At 37.6% G+C, this 19,937-nt stretch overlaps 1 protein-coding gene across 3 annotated transcripts in view; it reads right to left on the bottom strand.

The window, feature by feature from the left end:
* LOC150100738 (beta-galactosidase-like) overlaps nt 1-19,937 on the bottom strand; it is a 381,618-nt gene that overhangs the window by 182,775 nt on the left and 178,906 nt on the right. For all 3 annotated transcript variants that reach the window (XM_090401983.1, XM_090401982.1, XM_090401984.1), the window contains one exon: nt 12,574-12,754. In XM_090401983.1, the coding sequence (XP_090258109.1) occupies nt 12,574-12,754 (181 nt within the window). The remainder of the gene's footprint in view (nt 1-12,573; nt 12,755-19,937) is intronic.

Below are 19,937 nucleotides of genomic sequence, written 5' to 3'. Positions count from 1 at the left end.
TTTTAATAATTTCTCTCTTATTCCATATAAATTTATTCAACTGACTTCCTACAATACTAACTTTGTTGATTCTGTTGTCTATGTCCATCTTTAATTTACCATCTTCACTAAAAATCGTGCCAAAGTAGCTGAAATGTTTTACTTGTTCTCTAGGTTCTCCATTCACACAGTTGATATTTTCAATGCTTCTGCCTATTTTCATTGTCTTTGTCTTCTTATTGCTGACATTCATACAACAATAACAAATTTAGTTTAATCCTTTATCCCAGTGAGAGCAAACAAAATTTGCACCTGAAAATATCTTCAGGACTGAATATAGTGTTGTACTATCTTACCTGGGTAAGTAGTACGACACCAAGGCGACTCGTAGCAAATGTGGAGCAAGCTACCAACACGCCTATCCCAGTATCTCCCATAATGCAAAACACATCTCCTTGTGGATATGTATACTGTTATGCATTAAGAGATTGGCCACTACTCAGACTAGTTTCGACCTTTATTGAGGGGGAACCAGGCCCAGAGTTGGAGATACCAGGCAGAAGCAGTAGCAAGGTCATCTTTACCTATAGAAGTTGCCAAAAGGTTTGTCACCTTTTTTTTTTTTTATTAAATTACTCTGGGAGTGATAGTGGATAAGGATCTAAAATTTAGGGGTCACATCGCCAAAATTGTGAAGACAACACAAAGACTTCTGGGAATGATGAGAAGGACACTGACGTGTAGAAGTAGGGAGATTCTTGTTCCATTGTATAAGGCTTTGATTAGGCCACACATGGACTATTGTGCCCAGATTTGGTCACCTGGTTTTCAGAAGGATGAAGAGATGTTGGAAAGGGTCCAAAGGCGACTGACTAAGGTAGTTTCTGACCTCTGGAATGTCGAGTATGAGGAAAGATTGAAAAGATGTAATTTGCAGAGACTAGTGGAGAGAAGGAAGAGGGGAGATATGATAGAGACCTACAAGTTGGTAAGGGGTTGCTATAGGATCAATGGTGGAGAAGTTCTACAGCGAATAGTGGGAGATCAGGGGAGAACCAGAGGTCATACCTGGAAACTGTATAAAGAGGGTGTGAGTAGGGGAGTGAGAGGCAGGTTTTTTTCGTGCAGAGTTGTGAATGATTGGAATGCCTTGCCTGAGAGTGTGGTGTCTGCAAGGAGTTTGAATGTGTTTAAGACCCGGTATGATGAGATGTGTGTGAGATAAAAGGACCTCCTAGATGAGTCTTTGACTCCATGAGGTCTTGTTTAATAATAATAATAATAATAATAATAATAATAATAATAATAATAATTTAGAGAAAGATGTTGAAAGTTTATTTTTCACTAGGTTAGACTATAATAAATTTAGTTTAATCCTTTATCCCAGTGAGAGCAAGCTTCTGCCTGGTATCTCCAACTCTGGGCCTGGCTCCCACTGAAGAGACAGGTCGAAACTAGTCTGGGTAGTGGCCAATCCTTTAACGCATAACAGTATACATATCCACAAGGAGATGTGTTTTGCATTATGGGAGATAATGGGATAGGAGTGTTGGTAGCTTGCTCCACCTTTGCTACGAGTATCTTACCCAGGTAAGATAGTACAACACTATATTCAGTCCTGAAGATATTTTCAGGCGCAAACTTTGTTTGCTCTCACTGGGATAAAGGATTAAACTAAATTTATTATAGTCTAACCTAGTGAAAAATAAACTTTCAACATCTATTACAACAGTTATTCAATTTAGTCAGGGAATCTTGCAGACTTGTAACAGATTTATTTAGAAGTATAACAACATCCGCATAAAGCAAAGAGCTGACATTAACATCTCCAATTTTGATATTAGGTTTAATACCACTTTCCTTCATAATGTGATCCATAAAGATAATGAATAACAGAGGGGATAATGTATGTCCTTGTCTGACCAGATTTAACATTTAACCACCTTCCTGTACTTCCTTCAATTCTAACTGCTGACTTACAACTCAAATAAAGACTAAGTACTGTTTGATATAATGCCCCATTGACACCATACAATTGCAGCATTTTGAATAGCTTCTCTCTTGGTACTTTGTCATATGCCTTTTACAGATCTACAAAACTTAAATACAGATCTTTGCTATATTCCCATGATTTGTCAACTATTTGTTGTAAAGTGAAAACCTGATCCTAACAGCCTCATTTGGTCTGAATCCAGCTTGTTCTTCACCAAGCTTCTCTTCCATAATCCTTCTCAACCTTATCTCAAGAATACTTGCATAAATCTTACCAGGAACACTCAGTAGAGAAATACTTCTGTAATTCTCACATTCAGTTTTATTTCCCTTTTCATATATGGATACTATGAGCACTTTACTCGAATCATCTGGAATCCAGCCTTCTGTCCAGGCCTTCTGAATTATACATTTTTTTTTTTTTAAACTGTGCTGTCACTGATTGTTTCATTTAGCGAATTTTCTTAGTTATTACTACATACTTCAAGGATATCTTTTTCTCCAGTTTTCATATCTCTAATCCTTTTACAGCACTCTTTACTCCATTTCTGAGCTTCTTCAACAAACCTCCAGAATATCTTCCTACTTTCCTGATATTTATTTTCTATGTTCTTACCAGTCTTCCCATGACTTTTGTTTAGCTAGTTTTACAGAGTGTTTAGCTTTCTTACGTTTGTTTCTGTATTCTCTAAGAGCACAAGCTGACTTATTTGCCAAGAACTTTTGATATGCTTTCTTCTTTTCCCTCATTGCCTGTGTCCACCATGAAGTTCTGATTTTTCTATCCTTGCAGACAACCTTAGCACATGCCTTTCTGGCTGAATCAATCAATGTTTTCTTCAGGGCTTTCCAATGAATCTCGAAGGTGTGGTTCCTGTTCTTACACTCTTTCATTTTTCTTCAATAATGTTTGTGTATTTTACGGTTCACATCTGAGAGCTCTCCAACTTTTATTCACTTTAAAACTTTCTAACATGTTCTTCTTTTCAATATGAATTCAATTTTATCCTTCTGAAGACTAAATGGTGATCACTTCCAATTTCAAATCCTCTGTACACTTTAGTGTCCTGCACCAGGGAGAAAACATCACTATCAACATCCTATCTTTTAGAGTTACACGGTGATCAGCATTCATTTTAAAAATTTATGAAATTTACAACCGTGTTAAAAAACTTTTTTATTATCCCGACATTTCGATCTTCACATCAAGATCATCATCTGGAGCATACATCAATATACAAGACAAGCAAAGTTACATTATTAACTGTAAGCTAAAGAAACAATGCTTTGATCACATGTTATTCTGGCATGACCTCTATTGGAGGAAAAAAAAATTACATCAAGCTAAATTCTATTTATAATGACAGGAATAAGCATTCTTTCAAATGGTTTTTCTTTCAGAAACAATGATGTCCTATTTTTAGTATTATAATTCTTATTTTTGCTTCTAGGATACTGGATTTTCTACAGTCCTGTTTATAGTTGTTCTTAGTGAGGAACGTTCCGTGGATCGAATACATACTTTCCATATGTTTGGGATTTTTAGACCATCATTATTGTTCAGATTGGGGTGGTTGATAATAATCTCACATGCTTCTTTAAATTGCCGTTCATACCATTTTTAGTGCAACCTAGACAGTTAGTGCTTTTCCAGTCAATTCTGTAAGGTATTCAGGGCATGATCAGAAAGGCCAGCTTCACCATAATTATTATATTTAATGTGTGGTTTATGTTCTTTTTGTCTGATAGGAATTGTGCATCCTGTTTCTTCTATATATGGTATGTTGCAAGTACAATAAATCTGGTATACTCCAGGTTTGCTAGTGGAGGGTCTTTGGATGAATTGAGCAAGCTTTTTAATTTTGCAGGAGGTTTGAAGGTGGCTTTGAGGTTGTATTTTTTAGTACTCTGTTTATTTTGTCTGATGTTCCTTTAATGTAGGGAATGGTTATAGTTTTACTGTAGTCTAGTTTGTCTTTGTTTATTATTGAAGTTTTGTAGAGAATTTTGTTAATAGTGCTTTGGCTGTATCCGTTTTTTTGTAAAGTATTAATGATAATTTTGAATTCGTCTTTCAGTGCCTGTTCGTTGGAGTAGATCGTCTGATCATTGTTTTTTAGCGTGTTGATGACACCTAGTTTTTGTGTTGGGTGGTAGGAGTTTATGTTTATATATTGTCCCATATGTGTCGGTTTCCGGTAAACAGTGAAGGAAAGATTGCCAGAGGGAAGACGTGTGACAAGTGTATCGAAAAACGGAAGTATGTGGTGTTTTTCAATTTCAACTGAGAATTGTATGCGTTTGTGTTGTTTGTTTAGGTGGCTAAGGAATGTGTCTAATGTCTGGCGGCCATGGGACCAGATCGGAAAAACATCGTCGACATATCTAAGCCAGACCAAAGTCTGGCTTAGATATGTTGAAAGATACGTACAGATATATTAACACGTTAGAAAGCATATAAAAAAATATGGTCAAAAAACTATTTCCTCACTACGCGCGCTCCACAAGAATTTACGGGCTACTGAAAATTCACAAAGAAAACACACCGTTAAGACCTATAGTTGAAGGAATTGATAGCCTGATGTATCACTTAGCCAAAAAATTAGCGGCAACACTCAAGGAATTGGTAGGTCATTCCCCCTCCTATATCAAAAACACATAACACTTCATAAACACCATCAAAGACATTACATTAGAAAAAGATAATTTATTAGTCAGTTTTGACGTCTCTGCTCTGTTCACAAATATCCCAATCAATGACACAATCTTTCTCCTACAGAACAAATTCCCTCCAGATATCACGGCGCTCTTTGCACATGTATTATGGTCGGGTTATTTTGTATGGCAAAACGCCTTCTACTTACAAAAAGAAGGCACAGCCATAGGCTCGCCATTATTCCCCCCTATTGCTAACTTTCACATGGAACATTTTGAGCAACCTGCCTTAGGTTCTTCCCCTCTAAAACCCAAAGTCTGGCTTAGATAGGTTGACGATGTTTTTGCGATCTGCTCCCATGGCCGCCAGACATTAGACACATTCCTTAGCCACCTAAACAAACAACACAAACGCATACAATTCACAATTGAAATTGAAAAACACAACATACTTCAGTTTCTGGATACACTTGCCACATGTCTTCCCTCTGGCAATCTTTCCTTCAGTGTTTACCGGAAACCGACACATATGGGACAATATATAAACATAAACTCCTACCACCCAACACAAAAACTAGGTGTCATCAACACACTAAAAAACAAGGATCAGACGATCTGCTCGAACAAACAGGCACTGAAAGATGAATTCAAAATTATCATTAATACTTTACAAAAAAACAGATACAGTCAAAGCACTATTAACAAAATTCTCTACAAAACCTCAAAAAAAAAAACAAAGACAAACCAGACTACAGTAAAATTATAACCATTCCCTACATTAAAGGAACATCAGACAAAATAAACAGAGTACTACAAAAATACAACCTCAAAGCCACTTCAAACCTCCTGCAAAATTAAAAAGCTTGCTCAACTCATCCAAAGCCTCCACTAGCCCACCCTGGAGTATACCGGATTTATTGTACTTGCAACATACCATATATGGGAGAAACAGGATGCACGAGTCCTATCAGACAAAAAGAACATAAACGACACATTAAATATAATAATTATGGTGAAGCTGGCCTTTCTGATCATGCCCTGAATACCTTACACAGAAATGAATGGAAAAGCACTAGCTGTCTACATCGCATGAAAACATGGTATGAACGGAAATTTAAGGAAGCATGTGAGATTATTATCAACCACCCCAATCGGAACATATGGAAAGTATATATTTGACGCATGTTCCTCATTAAGAACTACTACAAGACTGTAGAAAATCAAGTATCCTAAAAGCAAAAAAAAAAGAACTGTAATACTAAAAATAGGTCATCATTGTTTCTGAAAGAAAACCATCTAAAAGAATGTTTATTCCTGTCATTGTAAATAGAATTTATCTTGATGTAATTTATTTATTTTTTTTTTCACTAGAGGTCATGCCAGTAGAATAACATGTGATCACAGCATTGTTTCTTTAGCTTACAGTTAATAATGTAACTCAGCTTGTCTTGTATATCGATGTATGCTCCAGATGATGATCGTGATGTGAAGATCAAAACATTGGAATAATATAAAAGTTTTTTAACACAGTTGTAAATTTCATAAATTTTTAAAATGAATCACTATCAACAATAACACAGTCAATGAGACTTTTCTTATTCCTTGCCTCTTCTCTCCATGTGAATTTGTGCACATTTTTATATTGGATTATTGTGTTAGTAATAAGCAGTCCATGTCCTGAGCAAAAATTGAACAGGTATTTGCCATTATTATTAGTTTTTCTCTTTTCTCCAAATTTTCCCAAAATATTTTTGTATGTCTGACAATCATTTCCTACTGTGCTATTTAGATCCTTGACAAGGACCAACTTTTCATTTTTCATTGTGTCAGTTGCTTTCTCTAAACCCTCAAAAAATTCCTCCACTTCTACCTTAGCAGAACCTTCTGTGGGACCAGAGGCACAAATAAGTCTCATTGTCCAGTTCCCCATTCTCATATTTGAGTACAGCACTCTACTTGAAATTTCCTGCCATTCAAGAAGATTCGATACAAAATTAATAGATGTTGGAAGTTTATTTTGCACTTGGTTTTATCCAAGTGTAAGCAAGTGGATAAAGGATTAAACTAAATTTATTATAGTCTAACCAAGTGCAAAATAAACTTCCAACATCTTTCTCTAAATCCAGAGTAATTTAATAATAAGGTGGTACACTTGTTGGCAACTTGTATAGGTAAATATGACCTCTTCTATTGCTTCTGCCTTAGTATCTCCACATTTGGGTCTGCCTCCCACTGACGAGACCTCAATAAAGATCGAAACCGGCCTGGGTAGTGGCCCTTCCCTTAATGCATAGCAGTATACATGTCCACAAGGAGATGTGCTTTGCATTATGGGAGATACTGAGACAAGGAGTGATGAGAGCTTGGTCCACCTTTGCTCAGAGTTGCTTGGTGTTGCACCACCTTACTTTAGTCCTGAAGATATTTTCAGGCACAAACTTTGTTTGCTTACACTTGGATAAAGGATTAAACTAAATTTGTTATAGTCTAACCAAGTGCAAAATGAACTTCCAACATATTTCTCTAAATCCAGAGTAATTCAATAATAAGGTGGTACACCTGTTGGAACTTGTAAATATGACCTCTTCTATTGCTTCTGCCTTGGTACTCCACATTTGGGTCTGCCTCCCACTGAACGAGACCTCAATAAAGGTCGAAACCGGCCTGGGTAGTGGTCCTTCCCTTAATGCATAGCAGTATACATGTCCACAAGGAGATGTGCTTTGCATTATGGGAGATACTGAGACAAGGAGTGATGAGAGCTTGGTCCACCTTTGCTCAGAGTTGCTTGGTGTTGCACCACCTTACTTTAGTCCTGAAGATATTTTCAGGCACAAACTTTGTTTGCTTACACTTGGATAAAGGATTAAACTAAATTTGTTATAGTCTAACCAAGTGCAAAATGAACTTCCAACATATTTCTCTAAATCCAGAGTAATTCAATAATAAGGTGGTACACCTGTTGGAACTTGTAAATATGACCTCTTCTATTGCTTCTGCCTTGGTATCTCCACATTTGGGTCTGCCTCCCACTGAACGAGACCTCAATAAAGGTCGAAACCGGCCTGGGTAGTGGTCCTTCCCTTAATGCATAGCAGTATACATGTCCACAGGGAGATGTGCTTTGCATTATGGGAGATACTGAGACAAGGAGTGATGAGAGCTTGGTCCACCTTTGCTCAGAGTTGCTTGGTGTTGCACCACCTTACTTTAGTCCTGAAGATATTTTCAGGCACAAACTTTGTTTGCTTACACTTGGATAAAGGATTAAACTAAATTTCTTATAGTCTAACCAAGTGCAAAATAAACTTCCGATATTCTGACATGAATAGAAATGAAAGGGTATAATATTTTTCTTGATAATAGAAAGGACAAGACAGGAGAGGGAGTGTTGGTGATAATAGCAAGGGAATTACAGCCCCACAAAATGGAGATGCAAAAGGAAAATAGTGGCAAAAGTTTTGAGTCAGTAATGTATCAGATGGAGGTTGACAGGAAGAGATATTTCGTTAGATGTTGCTATAGACCAAGAAATGTGTGAGCAACTTGAAAAAGGAAAGTGATCATTATGGGTGATTTTAATTATGGCAGTACAGATTGGAATGACGATGCAGCATTTCAGATTAAGAAAAATGAATTTCTTGAGAGATAGCTATCTTAGGCAGTATTTAAAAGAGAGCATGCAAGGATTGAGAGTTTTAGATCTGATCATTTCCTCAGAGGATGTGACTGTTAGTGGGGAGTTGCACTTCCCTCCAGTTAATGAGAATGATCATAAACCAATCGCTTGGATTATGACTATCCATATGAAGACTTCCGTGAGAAAGGATATATGTGGAATTACAAGACTGGTGATCATGAAACGCTTAGGAGACAGCTTGGAGCTATGCCATGGAATGAGAAGTTAAGTAGGACAGAAATAAATGTTGCTTTGGAACTCACAAAGAGATACTTAACAGCATCTATGTGTGAATGTATTCTGAAGGTCAAAAGGCTAGGTGTCAAATGGAAGAATGGGGGGGTGAAGTATGAAATTAGGTATTAATCATCAGTAGCACAAAGAATATAATAAGCAGGCCAGGAGGGTGACTAAGTTAGTAAGGGCAGAAAAAGTGAGCTAATCAGGCTAAGAAAAACCGTAGGAGATTTTTCAATATGTATCAATCAGAAAAAAAATGATTATGACAAGATGATCTTAATGGATGAAAGTGGTAGATTGGTAATGATGACATATCACCATGTGTCTTAAGGGAATGTTCCAAGTTAGTATCTGCCTTGATATACCTGTTTATCAAGAGTCTTGTAACAGCACAAGTCAAACAAAAGAGTGGAAGGAAGGGAAAATTGTTTTACTTCACAAAAGTGGTGATAAGGCTAAGGCTACAAATTATAGGCTAACCTATATATCTAGAGTTGTAGTTAAGGTATTGGAGTGGCTGGTCAGAGCTAGGATGCAAAAGTTGGTTGATAGCAGCAGTATTCTTTGTGCTAGCCAGCTTGGGTATATACAAGGTCATATTATTATTATTATTCTTATTACCCCAAGACCTCACGGAGTCAAAGACTCATCTAGGAGGTCCTTTTATCTCACACACACACACACACACACACACACACACACACACACACACACACACACACACACACACACACACACACACACACAGCTCATCATACTGTGTCCTAAACACACTCAAACTCCTTGCAGACACCACACTCTCAGACAAGGCATTCCAATCATTTACAACTCTGCACGAAAAAAACCTGCTTCTCACTCCCCTACTCACACTCTCTTTATACAGTTTCCAGGGATGACCTCTGGTTCTCCCCTAATCTCCCAATATTTTCTGTAGAACTTATCCAGCATTGATCCTATAACAACCCCTTTCCAACTTATAGGTCTCTATCATATCTCCCCTCTTCCTCTTGTCCACCAGAATCTGCAAATTACATCTTCTCAATCTTTCCTCATACTTGACATTCCAGAGGTTAGAAACTACCTTAGTCAGTCACCTTTGGACTCTTTCCAACATCTCTTCGTCCTTCTGAAAACCAGGTAACCAAATCTGGGCACAATAGTCCATGTGTGGCCTAATCAAAGCCTTACAATGGAACAAGAATCTCCCTACTTCTACACATCAGTGTAGAACACCTAACTGGTCTAGGTGTGGCCCTTTTTATTACTTGTATATGGGGAAATACCTGACTTCTGCATTTATTCAACCTGGAATCACTTCTAGGTCTCGTTCACCACATTCCCACTCAATAAAGGTTGAAACTAGTCTGGGTGGATCTTCCCATAATTCATAACACTTACATGTCTGAAAGAGATGAGTGTTTTGCATTATGAGATAACTGATGCGAAGTCATCAGCCTCTATATACAAGTAGTCATGAAGATATTTCATCAGCAAACTTTGTTTGCTTACAATTGGATGAAGGTTTAAACAAGAATATAATTTCTTGGCAAGTTTAATTTAAAATATATTAGTGAGTTGGATAAGCAACTAGCTCTCTGATAGGTATCATCAAGTTGTGTATGGGAATGCAGTAAGAAGAAAGTCACTAGTGGTGTACAGCAGAGGTTTGCTTTGGGATCATTGTTATTTAACTTATATATTAATGATGTTGGGACTGTTTAACTAGAGATATACAACTGTTTGCAGATGATGCAAAACTGCAGAGAGTGAAGATGAATCAAACAGATGCTGAGGCTTTACAGGAGGACTTGAATAGAATGCATGAAAAGGCAGCAATATAGAACTGCCAGTTAGATGTTGCAAAATGTAAGATCCTGAAATTTGGTAGGCAGCAATAGGATGCAAAGTATACACTTGGTGGGGAAATTCTGGAGGAAGTTGAGGAGACAAGAAACCTTGGAGTAGTGGTAAACAAGAATCTGAAGTTTAGAGATCACACCACTGCACAAGGTGTGAAGTTATCACATCAGATTATGGCAATGATGCAGAGGACATTAACATGCAGAAATACAGATTTGGTCCCCTGGTCTTCACAGTGATGAAGATAAAAAGGTCCAAAGAAGAGTGACTGATGAGTGAATGGGAGAAGGAGGTGGAACAATGGGCTATCCCGAGGGGAAACTGTAGAAGAAGATTGTGAGCAAGAGCATAAAAAGCAAGTTCTTGGCATGGAGAGTGTAATGCACTGCCTGACAGTGTGATGAATGTAGATACATTGAATGAGTTTAAAGTATGGTTTGATGATCAGAATAAGTCATCAAAATTGTGTGACAATGTGTACCTCCCCACAATGAGTCTTTTAACTCCATGGAGGTCTGATGTTAATAATAATAATTCATTGATAAGCAGAAAAGTAAGGATATAATAGAAATATATAAGTTGCTAAAGAAGTTTTTATAGGATAGAAGAAGAAGAAAGTTTTCAATACATAAGAAGAAGTTAATCAAGGGATCATCCTGGAAGTTGTGTGGTGAAAATCAAATACTTTTCTAAAGGAGTGTGGATGAGTTGAATGAGTTACCAGATGTGGTCAGAATCACTTTGTGAATGAGTTTAAGGAACAGTAAGAAAGGCAATATATGGATAATAGTTAGCTTGGGTCTCCTGCAATAATTAGGCCTTTGGACTTCATGAAGATGCCCATGTAATAATAATGATCAAAATAATTTAAAAAATATGAGTGGCTCCTACTGCTCTGAGAATAACAAACAGAAGATTTATTTCCAGTAAGATGGTGCAACCTTCCTCACATGGTTTGCATCAGACTGTTCCCACCTAATTTCCTGATACAAATATGCTTAGAATCAAATGCTTAGTAAATCAAAACAAGAGGAAAAACAAAAAAGCTCCTGCTGTATTGTTAGATACAGCAGGAGATACTAGTATCAGTAATGGAGTGATGCGAGTTTCAGTGTCTGGAATGAAAATTACAATGTGTGGTACTCTGCAGGAACTACCAGGCATAATTTTCAAGACATACATAAACATAAATGTAAAAATTACAAAAACTTTGTTATAAGCCACACTGTGGGTGTGTTGTTTCATTTCCACTTTACATTTTCTGTAATAATTACTTTTTTCAGCACTGCTGTTTGAAATACCACTGTGACTTCTGATAGAGTCTATGTAATAATGTTAGTAGTTAGTATGGCAAGTTAATTGTTAGTGTAGACCAGAGGCGAATTCTCCATGCTTGCTATGCTTGCTGCGCAAGCTCATTGATTGAGAAAGAAGTAATATTTATTTGTTAATAAATGCATGCATTTATAAGCATTCCATTTAGACTTTTATTTTTGTAGACAGAAGATGTCGTAAGCTTGCACGGCAATAATTGAGCTTTGCGTTGTGTATCGAAGGCTGATGCTTGCTCATCTAGTCAAAGCTACCTTGACTTGCTCGGTTGTCGGAGCTTCCAGGTCCTCGCTGCAGCACAGTGATTTCATGCATGCGCATAGCCATTTCCGCTCCCTTCATGTCATCTTAAACACATGCCATATGCAGTGATAGTAGCTCTAGCCAGTGAGCTTCAGCCAGCCTTTACAAGTGTTCTTGTTGATTGGGAAAATTAAGTTACAACTTTTTATGACAATGTTATTGACCAGTTCATAAAGAAGAACTGTAGGGTAGAATTTGTATTCAAGTAGCTAAATTGAAAAAGATAGAATATCATTTGTAAAATAAAAGTTGTATTTGTATGATTAAATGTACATAAATTTTGAAATATATAGTTTTAAATGGTCAGTAATTCATTATTCCGCTAATCAGACTTCAATCACACCTCTCACTCCCTGAATGATAACAAGAGCAAGCATGAATTTCAAGATCAGCATTCGCCCCTAGTGTAGACATTCTCTGATGAGTATTATAATTCTACAGGGGGTTGGGATGTCAATAATAATAATAATAAATTAAAAATATTAGGTATAAAATTTCATTAAATAACAATAGATACGATTACACATACATACCTGATCCAAAATCAACAGTCGAATATACGCCACTTATTTTTCCACATTTTAGATTTGAATCACCAGCGCCATCAGTTGTAAATAGTACAATACGATTGCCTAAATACTGCCAATAGAGATCTCTTAGATGGGCAGTATAGGAAAAGTCACATGCTTCATAACTACCATATTCATTTTCTACCTTTAAACAAATAAATTCTCATCAAATTAATTAAGAAAGAAATACACTATTATAATAAATACAAACTATGTTGTTATTTACAGTCATAAATTTAATCACATAAAAAAGATACTCTTGAAAAATTAATAACACTGGATGACAAAAAAAAATTTTTTATTGCATGTACAAAAATCAATGGAGAACATACATTTTTGAATGGACACCACAGTTTGAGGAACAAACAGCCGTTACTGTTTGTTCTCCTTAATAGCAGAATGAAAAGCAAAGTTTGTAGTAGCAGGTATTCATCTTAGTAGAAGTTAATTTAAGAGGTATCTATCTTAAAATTTTATTGTTGAATTTATTTTTCACACATTCCATTACAACATTACAATGAAAATAGTATGGTATTGTGAAACACTTCTTCATATTTATCAATTTATATAACTGCAATATCAATATTTAGGATTCAGTATTTGGCCAGCTAAAAAAAAAAAAAATTACATACATCATAAATGCAGTGAATCAGGGAAAAGTTTCTCCTTATCTTGCATGATAGTACACCATATAAGTACTTTTTTTTATGTTGTCTTGTATTTTAATTGTAGTTTATATTAAAAAGTCCAAAAATTTGGCCAGAAGTCCAAATTTTGGCCAACAACAATATATGAAATTTTTACTTATGTGAAGAAAATTCATGTGAAGATTTAAGATGTACTACTAGCTGAAACTCTATTTTTTATATACTACAACAAATACAAGATCGAAAAAGCATTAAATATTTGTGTAATTGACAACATTTAAGTACATTAACATCAAATCAGAAGTTTTTAATGGAATCACTGCTAAATTTACTAGAGTGTTTAAATTACTCCAACCATGAATTTAAATCATCATCATCATCATCATGCCTATCAATGATTTAGGCCTCGAGTGGCCTGTTCCAGCCTTAGAAGTCATCGTTGAATCTCTTAATAGGATGTCCTGGTTTTCTTGAGCTTAAATGAGTTCAATTAGTTTAAATGTTGCTTTAATTTCAGAAGTGCACTTACCTACAACTCTGAAAATGTATTTATCTAAAGATGAAGATAAGACTTTTTTTTTTCTTTAGAGTATGAGCAATGAAAAAAATTTCAATGGGTAGAAATTAGCTATTTGATACTTTATTTGAAAACAAATATATTATTTCTACAATTAGATCCAAGATTTAAAGTAGCATATTTTAAGCAAGACATAATTGATTACGTTAATAGCATTGTAATTATAATCTACCATTCATCCAACCTCCCAAACAATAATCCCTCAATTAACAGACTCTTGCATGACAACCAATTTCTGATAAAGTACCATGTAATTGTCCAACCCTTCAATTATCAGAACCTTCCTGAAGTGGTCTCATAAACAGCAGATTACTGTAATAATGAGAAATCTGAATATGATTTAGAAACATCAAGTGATGAAGACAATAACTTTTCTTTAGCAGAAAGGTGAAGTTGTAATAAAATCATGATGAAAAGAAAAATAGAAGTAAATCATGGCATTTTTTTGACTGTGGAAGTTTAGGAGATGGTTTTGTTTGGGAGAGTGAATTTAGATTAAGAGTGACTGACCTGCAGAGGGAGATAGATGAGTTGAAAGAGGAGGTGGAATGTCTTGTGAATGAGAGCAGAAGTATGAAAAATAAGATTAGGAGAATGGAAGAGTTAAATGCAAGGCGAATCAGAGTAAGAGAGAGAGAGAATTTAGGGAGTATGAGTGAGAGGTATGGGGGTGCTAGAAGAGGAGAGAATGGAAACAGTAGAAGAGAGGGAATGAGAGAGAGGTATGGGAATGCTAGCAGACGAGAGGATGGAAACAGTAGGAGAGACAGAATGAGAGAGAGATATGGAAGTGCTAGAAGAGGAGAGAATGGAAACGGTAGGAGAGATGGAATGAGAGAGAGGTATGGGAATGCTAGAAGACGAGCGGATGAAAACAGTAGTAGGAGAGACAGAATGAGAGAGGGATATGGAAGTGCTAGAAGTGGAGAAAATGGAAACAGTAGGAGTGAGGGAATGAGAGAGATGTATGGGAGTGCTAGAAGAGGAGAGAATGGAAACAGTAGAAGAGAGAGGTATGGGAATGAAAGAAGAGGAGAGAATGGAAACAATAGGAGCGAGGGAATGGTAAGAGGTATAATGTATGGCGACTCAATGATCCGTGGTGTTCAAGATAGGATGCGTGAGGAGTGTTTGCCAGGAGGAACAATAGAAAGGGTGGCTATGGCAATTAAGAGAGGTGAAAGGGTGGATGAGATGATTGTGATGGTAGGAACGAATGACTTGAGTGGTAATGTAAGTCGGGCAGCGAGAGATATGAGATTTTTGCTTGAGACTGTACGGAAGAAGACAGAGAGAGGAAAAATAGTGTGCGTGTTGCCTAGGTATGATAATGATGAGCTGAGCAGAAGAGCGGTGATATTGAATGGCATAATAGCGAGAATGTGTGACAAGAGAGGACTGGTATATGTGGATGCTTGGAGTGCGTTTGAGGAAAGAGAGGAGTTGTATGTGAGAGACCGTTTACATTTGAATGAGGAAGGACGTAGGCATCTGGAAAGATTGCTGTTCTGAACGAGTCAGTGTGTCCCAGGGAGGATGATAGCAGGGGTGGCCTCTTGTGGGAATGGATACTTGGGAGAAGGGAGACAGTGTCAGGTAACACTGAGCCCAGTGGAGTCTAGAAGGGATAATGCTGGGTATAGAAACAATGGCATTTATATGCTGTATACTAATGCCAGGAGTATCCGGAATAAGGGAGAGGAATTGGTGGCGCAGATAGCATCAGCCTGGCCAAAAATTATTGCGATCACTGAGACGTGGTTGACAGAAGGGGATATAAAAACAGGAATAGAAGTAGCAGGGTACAGCATTTTTCGTCAGGATAGGAGGGGAAAACGTGGTGGTGGGGTGCTGCTTATGATAAGTGATGACCTATGTCCTCTAAGAGTGGAGAATTTGGAAGGAAGTGAGACAAATGATTTTGAGAGCGTATGGTGTGAGGTAGAGGTAGGCAAGACAGGATATTTAGTAGGGTGTTGCTACAGACTCAGGAGCACAGAGGATGGGGACCAGGAGATGTTTAGACAGCTAAGTTTGGCAAGTGCAAGAAGAATGATTGTTATGGGAGATTTTAACTTCAGTAGTATAAATTGGAGAGAGGAAGATGCATGTAACAATAGGGGAATGGAATTTCTAGAATTCTTGAGGGACAAATGTCTTAGGCAACATGTAACATAGGGAACAAGAGGTTCAAAAATTTTGGATTTGGTTACAGCATCAGAAGAGCTGATAATAACTAAGTTGACGTCTCTCCCACCAGTTGGAGAGAGTGACCATATGGTGTTGACTTGGAAAATGAATAGACATGCAGGAGTATCAAAGAGACGGGAACTTATGTGGAATTATAAGGCAGGTGATTATAATAGTCTTAGACATCAACTTCGGGAAGTTTCATGGAGGGAGGAATTGGAAGGCCGGGATATCACCAGTGCGTGGAAAATTGTGAAAGAATATTTGTTATCAGCAATGGTAAGTTGTATACCACAAGTGAAGAAGAGGACGCAATTTGGAGTGAAGTTGATGACAAACAATATTAAACAGGAATTGCATGCGAAAAAGAAGCTATGGAAGAGATATTATTATTATTATTATTATTATTAAAACAAGACCTCATGGAGTCAAAGACTCATCTAGGAGGTCCTTTTATCTCACACACATCTCATCATACCGGGTCTTAAACACATTCAAACTCCTTGCAGACACCACACTCTCAGGCAAGGCATTCCAATCATTCACAACTCTGCACGAAAAAAACCTGCCTCTCACTCCCCTACTCACACCCTCTTTATACAGTTTCCAGGTATGACCTCTGGTTCTCCCCTGATCTCCCACTATTCTCTGTAGAACTTCTCCACCACTGATCCTATAACAACCCCTTACCAACTTGTAGGTCTCTATCATATCTCCCCTCTTCCTTCTCTCCACTAGACTCTGCAAATTACATCTTTTCAATCTTTCCTCATACTCGACATTCCAGAGGTCAGAAACTACCTTAGTCAGTCGCCTTTGCACCCTTTCCAACATCTCTTCATCCTTCTGAAAACCAGGTGACCAAATCTGGGCACAATAGTCCATGTGTGGCCTAATCAAAGCCTTATACAATGGAACAAGAATCTTCCTACTTCTACACGTCAGTGTCTTCCTCATCATTCCCAGAAGTCTTTGTGTTGTCTTCACAATTTTGGCGATGTGTCCCCTAAATTTTAGATTCTTATCCACTATCACTCCCAGATCTCTTATATCCTCTACTTCCAACAATATATTCTCACCAAGCATAAATTCTGCATCCCATCTTTGTTTTCCAAATTTTAAAACCTTACATTTTGCAACATTGAACTTGCATCCCCAATTGCTTGCCCAATCACTCAATTTATTCAAGTCTTCTTGCAAGGCCACAACATCTTCACTACTCTTTATGGTTCGTCCCAACTTTGCATCATCTGCAAACAACTGAATATCTCCATCCAAATCTTCGCCAATATCATTAATATACAAGTTAAATAGTAATGGCCCTAAAACAGATCCCTGAGGCACTCCACTAGTGACTTTCCTTTTCCTGGATATTGCACCCCCATACACAACTTGTTGATACCTATCAGATAGCCAGTCTCCAATCCAATGCACTAATCTAATATCCAACCCCATCTGCTCTAGTTTGACTGTCAACTTATCATGAGGTACTCTATCAAAAGCTTTTGCAAAATCCAAGTATATTACTGTGTATCCTTCTCCTCTGTCCAAGGAAGCAGTCACTTTATTGTAATAAGTAAGTAGATTACTAAAACACGACCTCCCTTTAGCAAATCCATGCTGTCCATCAAAGATTATACCATTGTTGTCAACTCAACTCTGGATCCTAGTTCTCACAAGCTTCTCCAACAACTTAACCACAACACCTGACACACAGATAGGCCTATAGTTTGATGCTTGAGTTCGATCACCTCCTTTATGAAGTGGCACAATCTTGCCCTCCTTCCACTCTTTAGGACTTGACCAAGTGCAAGACTCGTATTAAAAAAATATGTCAAGGCAGGTGTCAACTCTCTGGCACATTCCTTCAGAATACGCGGTGATATATTATCAAGTCCCACAGCCTTATTTACATCTAGTTTACTCAACTCCCCAAACACCTCTTGCTCACTTACAGTCAGTCTCTCCTCCCCATCATCAACTGCTCTTAATCTCTCCATGTAGTCACATTCACAAGATTGAAAGATCTTTATGAACTGCTCATTAAGTATCTCCACCACACATTCTGCAACAGCTGTCTTTATACCATTTCCTCCAATCAATGTCATCCTTCCATAATCATTCTTTCTTTTGCTGGCTACATATTGAAAGAACTACCTAGGATTCTTTTTAGCTTCATTAGCTAACTGCTGTTCATACCACTCTTTAGCTACTCTCACCAACCAAGTCACTCTCCTTGCCTGGTCTTTGTAGAACTCATGAAATTGGTTACTTCCACTTCTCTTATGCTGCCTCCACAATGCCCTTTTTCTCTGTATTGCATGCTTAATCTCTTTATTCATCCATCTCACACCTAACTTATTTAACCTTCTCACCCGTGGTATACATTTAGACATTGCATCCACTAAATATTTTTTGAAAATCCCCCAAGCTGCATTGATCTCTTTTCCAGCTAACTCCTCATTCCATGCAACACCTGCAAGCTGTCTCCTGAGCTCTTCATAATCACCCCCCTTGTAGTTCCACATATACCCTTTTTTCACAGGGGTCCTTGCACTGCTGGCAACCACCCAAGTAATCACCTCATGGTCACTTTCACCAATTGGTGGATGATTTGATACCTCATTGATAATTACATCCTCCGATGAGATGACCAAATCCAAGACCCTTAATCCTCTTGTGCCCTCTGTTACATACTGTCTGAGGTAGTTATCCCTTAAAAACTCAAGAAACTCATTTTCTTTACTTCCAGTTGCTATCTCTTCATTCCAGTCTATATTGCCATAATTAAAATCACCCATAATGATCACCCTTTTCTTATTTGCTTGGCTTATTTGACTATACATTTCACTATCACCACCATCCACATTACCAGGTCTATAACAACATCCCACCAAGTATTTGATTCTATTCACCTCTATTTCACACCATACTGCCTCAAAACCACTGGCCCCATTTCCCTCTTGCATCTCTACCTTGTATGGACATAACTCTTAGATATAAGGAGACAGGTGAAGAGATGCATGAGGAATATAAGACACAGGCCAGAAGAGTGACTAGTGTGGTAAGGAAAGCGAAATTGGAATATGAGAGGAGATTGGCCCTAAGATCCAAAGAAAATCCTAGGGAATTTTTTAGCTATGTGGCCAGTAGGAGGAGAAATGACTGTGGAAGAATGATATTGTGGGATAAAAATGGGAATAGAGTGACTGATGCAGAGGACATAGTGGAATTGTTCAATGAACACTTTATTGGAGTATTTCATCCTAGAGGAGTCAGTTTTAATGCTAGAGGGATAGGACTGGTACGAGGTCTGGAGGTACAGGAGGAGAGTGTGTTTCAGATACTGAGTACTCTGGATGTCAGTAAAGCTGTGGGACTGGATGGTATTTCGCCACGAGTTTTGAGAGAATGTGCTAGGGAATTGACAGTACCTTTAACGTGGCTTTTCAATGAAAGTCTGGCTTTGGCAAAGGTGCCCAGGGAATGGAAGGAAGGTAAAATAGTGCCATTGCATAAGGGTGGTAACAGACTAGAAGTGTTTAATTATAGGCCAGTCTGTGTGTCATCAGTAGTTGTTAAGATCTTGGAGAAAGTAGTGAGGGACCGTATACAGCATTGGGCAGATGAGGGTAATGTTATCTGTGAGAATCAACATGGATTTGTGAAAGGACGCTCTTGTTTTAGCAATATGCTAGCCTTTTATAATAAAGTTACAAGAACATTAGATGAGGGAAAGGCATATACTGCAATTTTCTTAGACTTGGGGAAGGCATTTGACAGGGTGCCACATGATAAGCTGATATTTAAGTTGCAGCACATGGGTCTGGATGTCAGATTGGTCAACTGGATTCAGGATTGGCTGTCTGATAGGTATCAGAGAGTTGTGTATGGTGGAGCAGTTTCCAGGAGGC

This window comes from Typopeltis vanoorti, chromosome 12, assembly GCF_054136105.1.
Source record: "Typopeltis vanoorti isolate ZY-2024b chromosome 12, IOZ_Tvanoo_1.0, whole genome shotgun sequence".
NCBI classification, from domain to species: Eukaryota; Metazoa; Arthropoda; class Arachnida; order Uropygi; family Thelyphonidae; genus Typopeltis; species Typopeltis vanoorti.
This window is presented reverse-complemented; position numbering and strand designations above follow the sequence as displayed.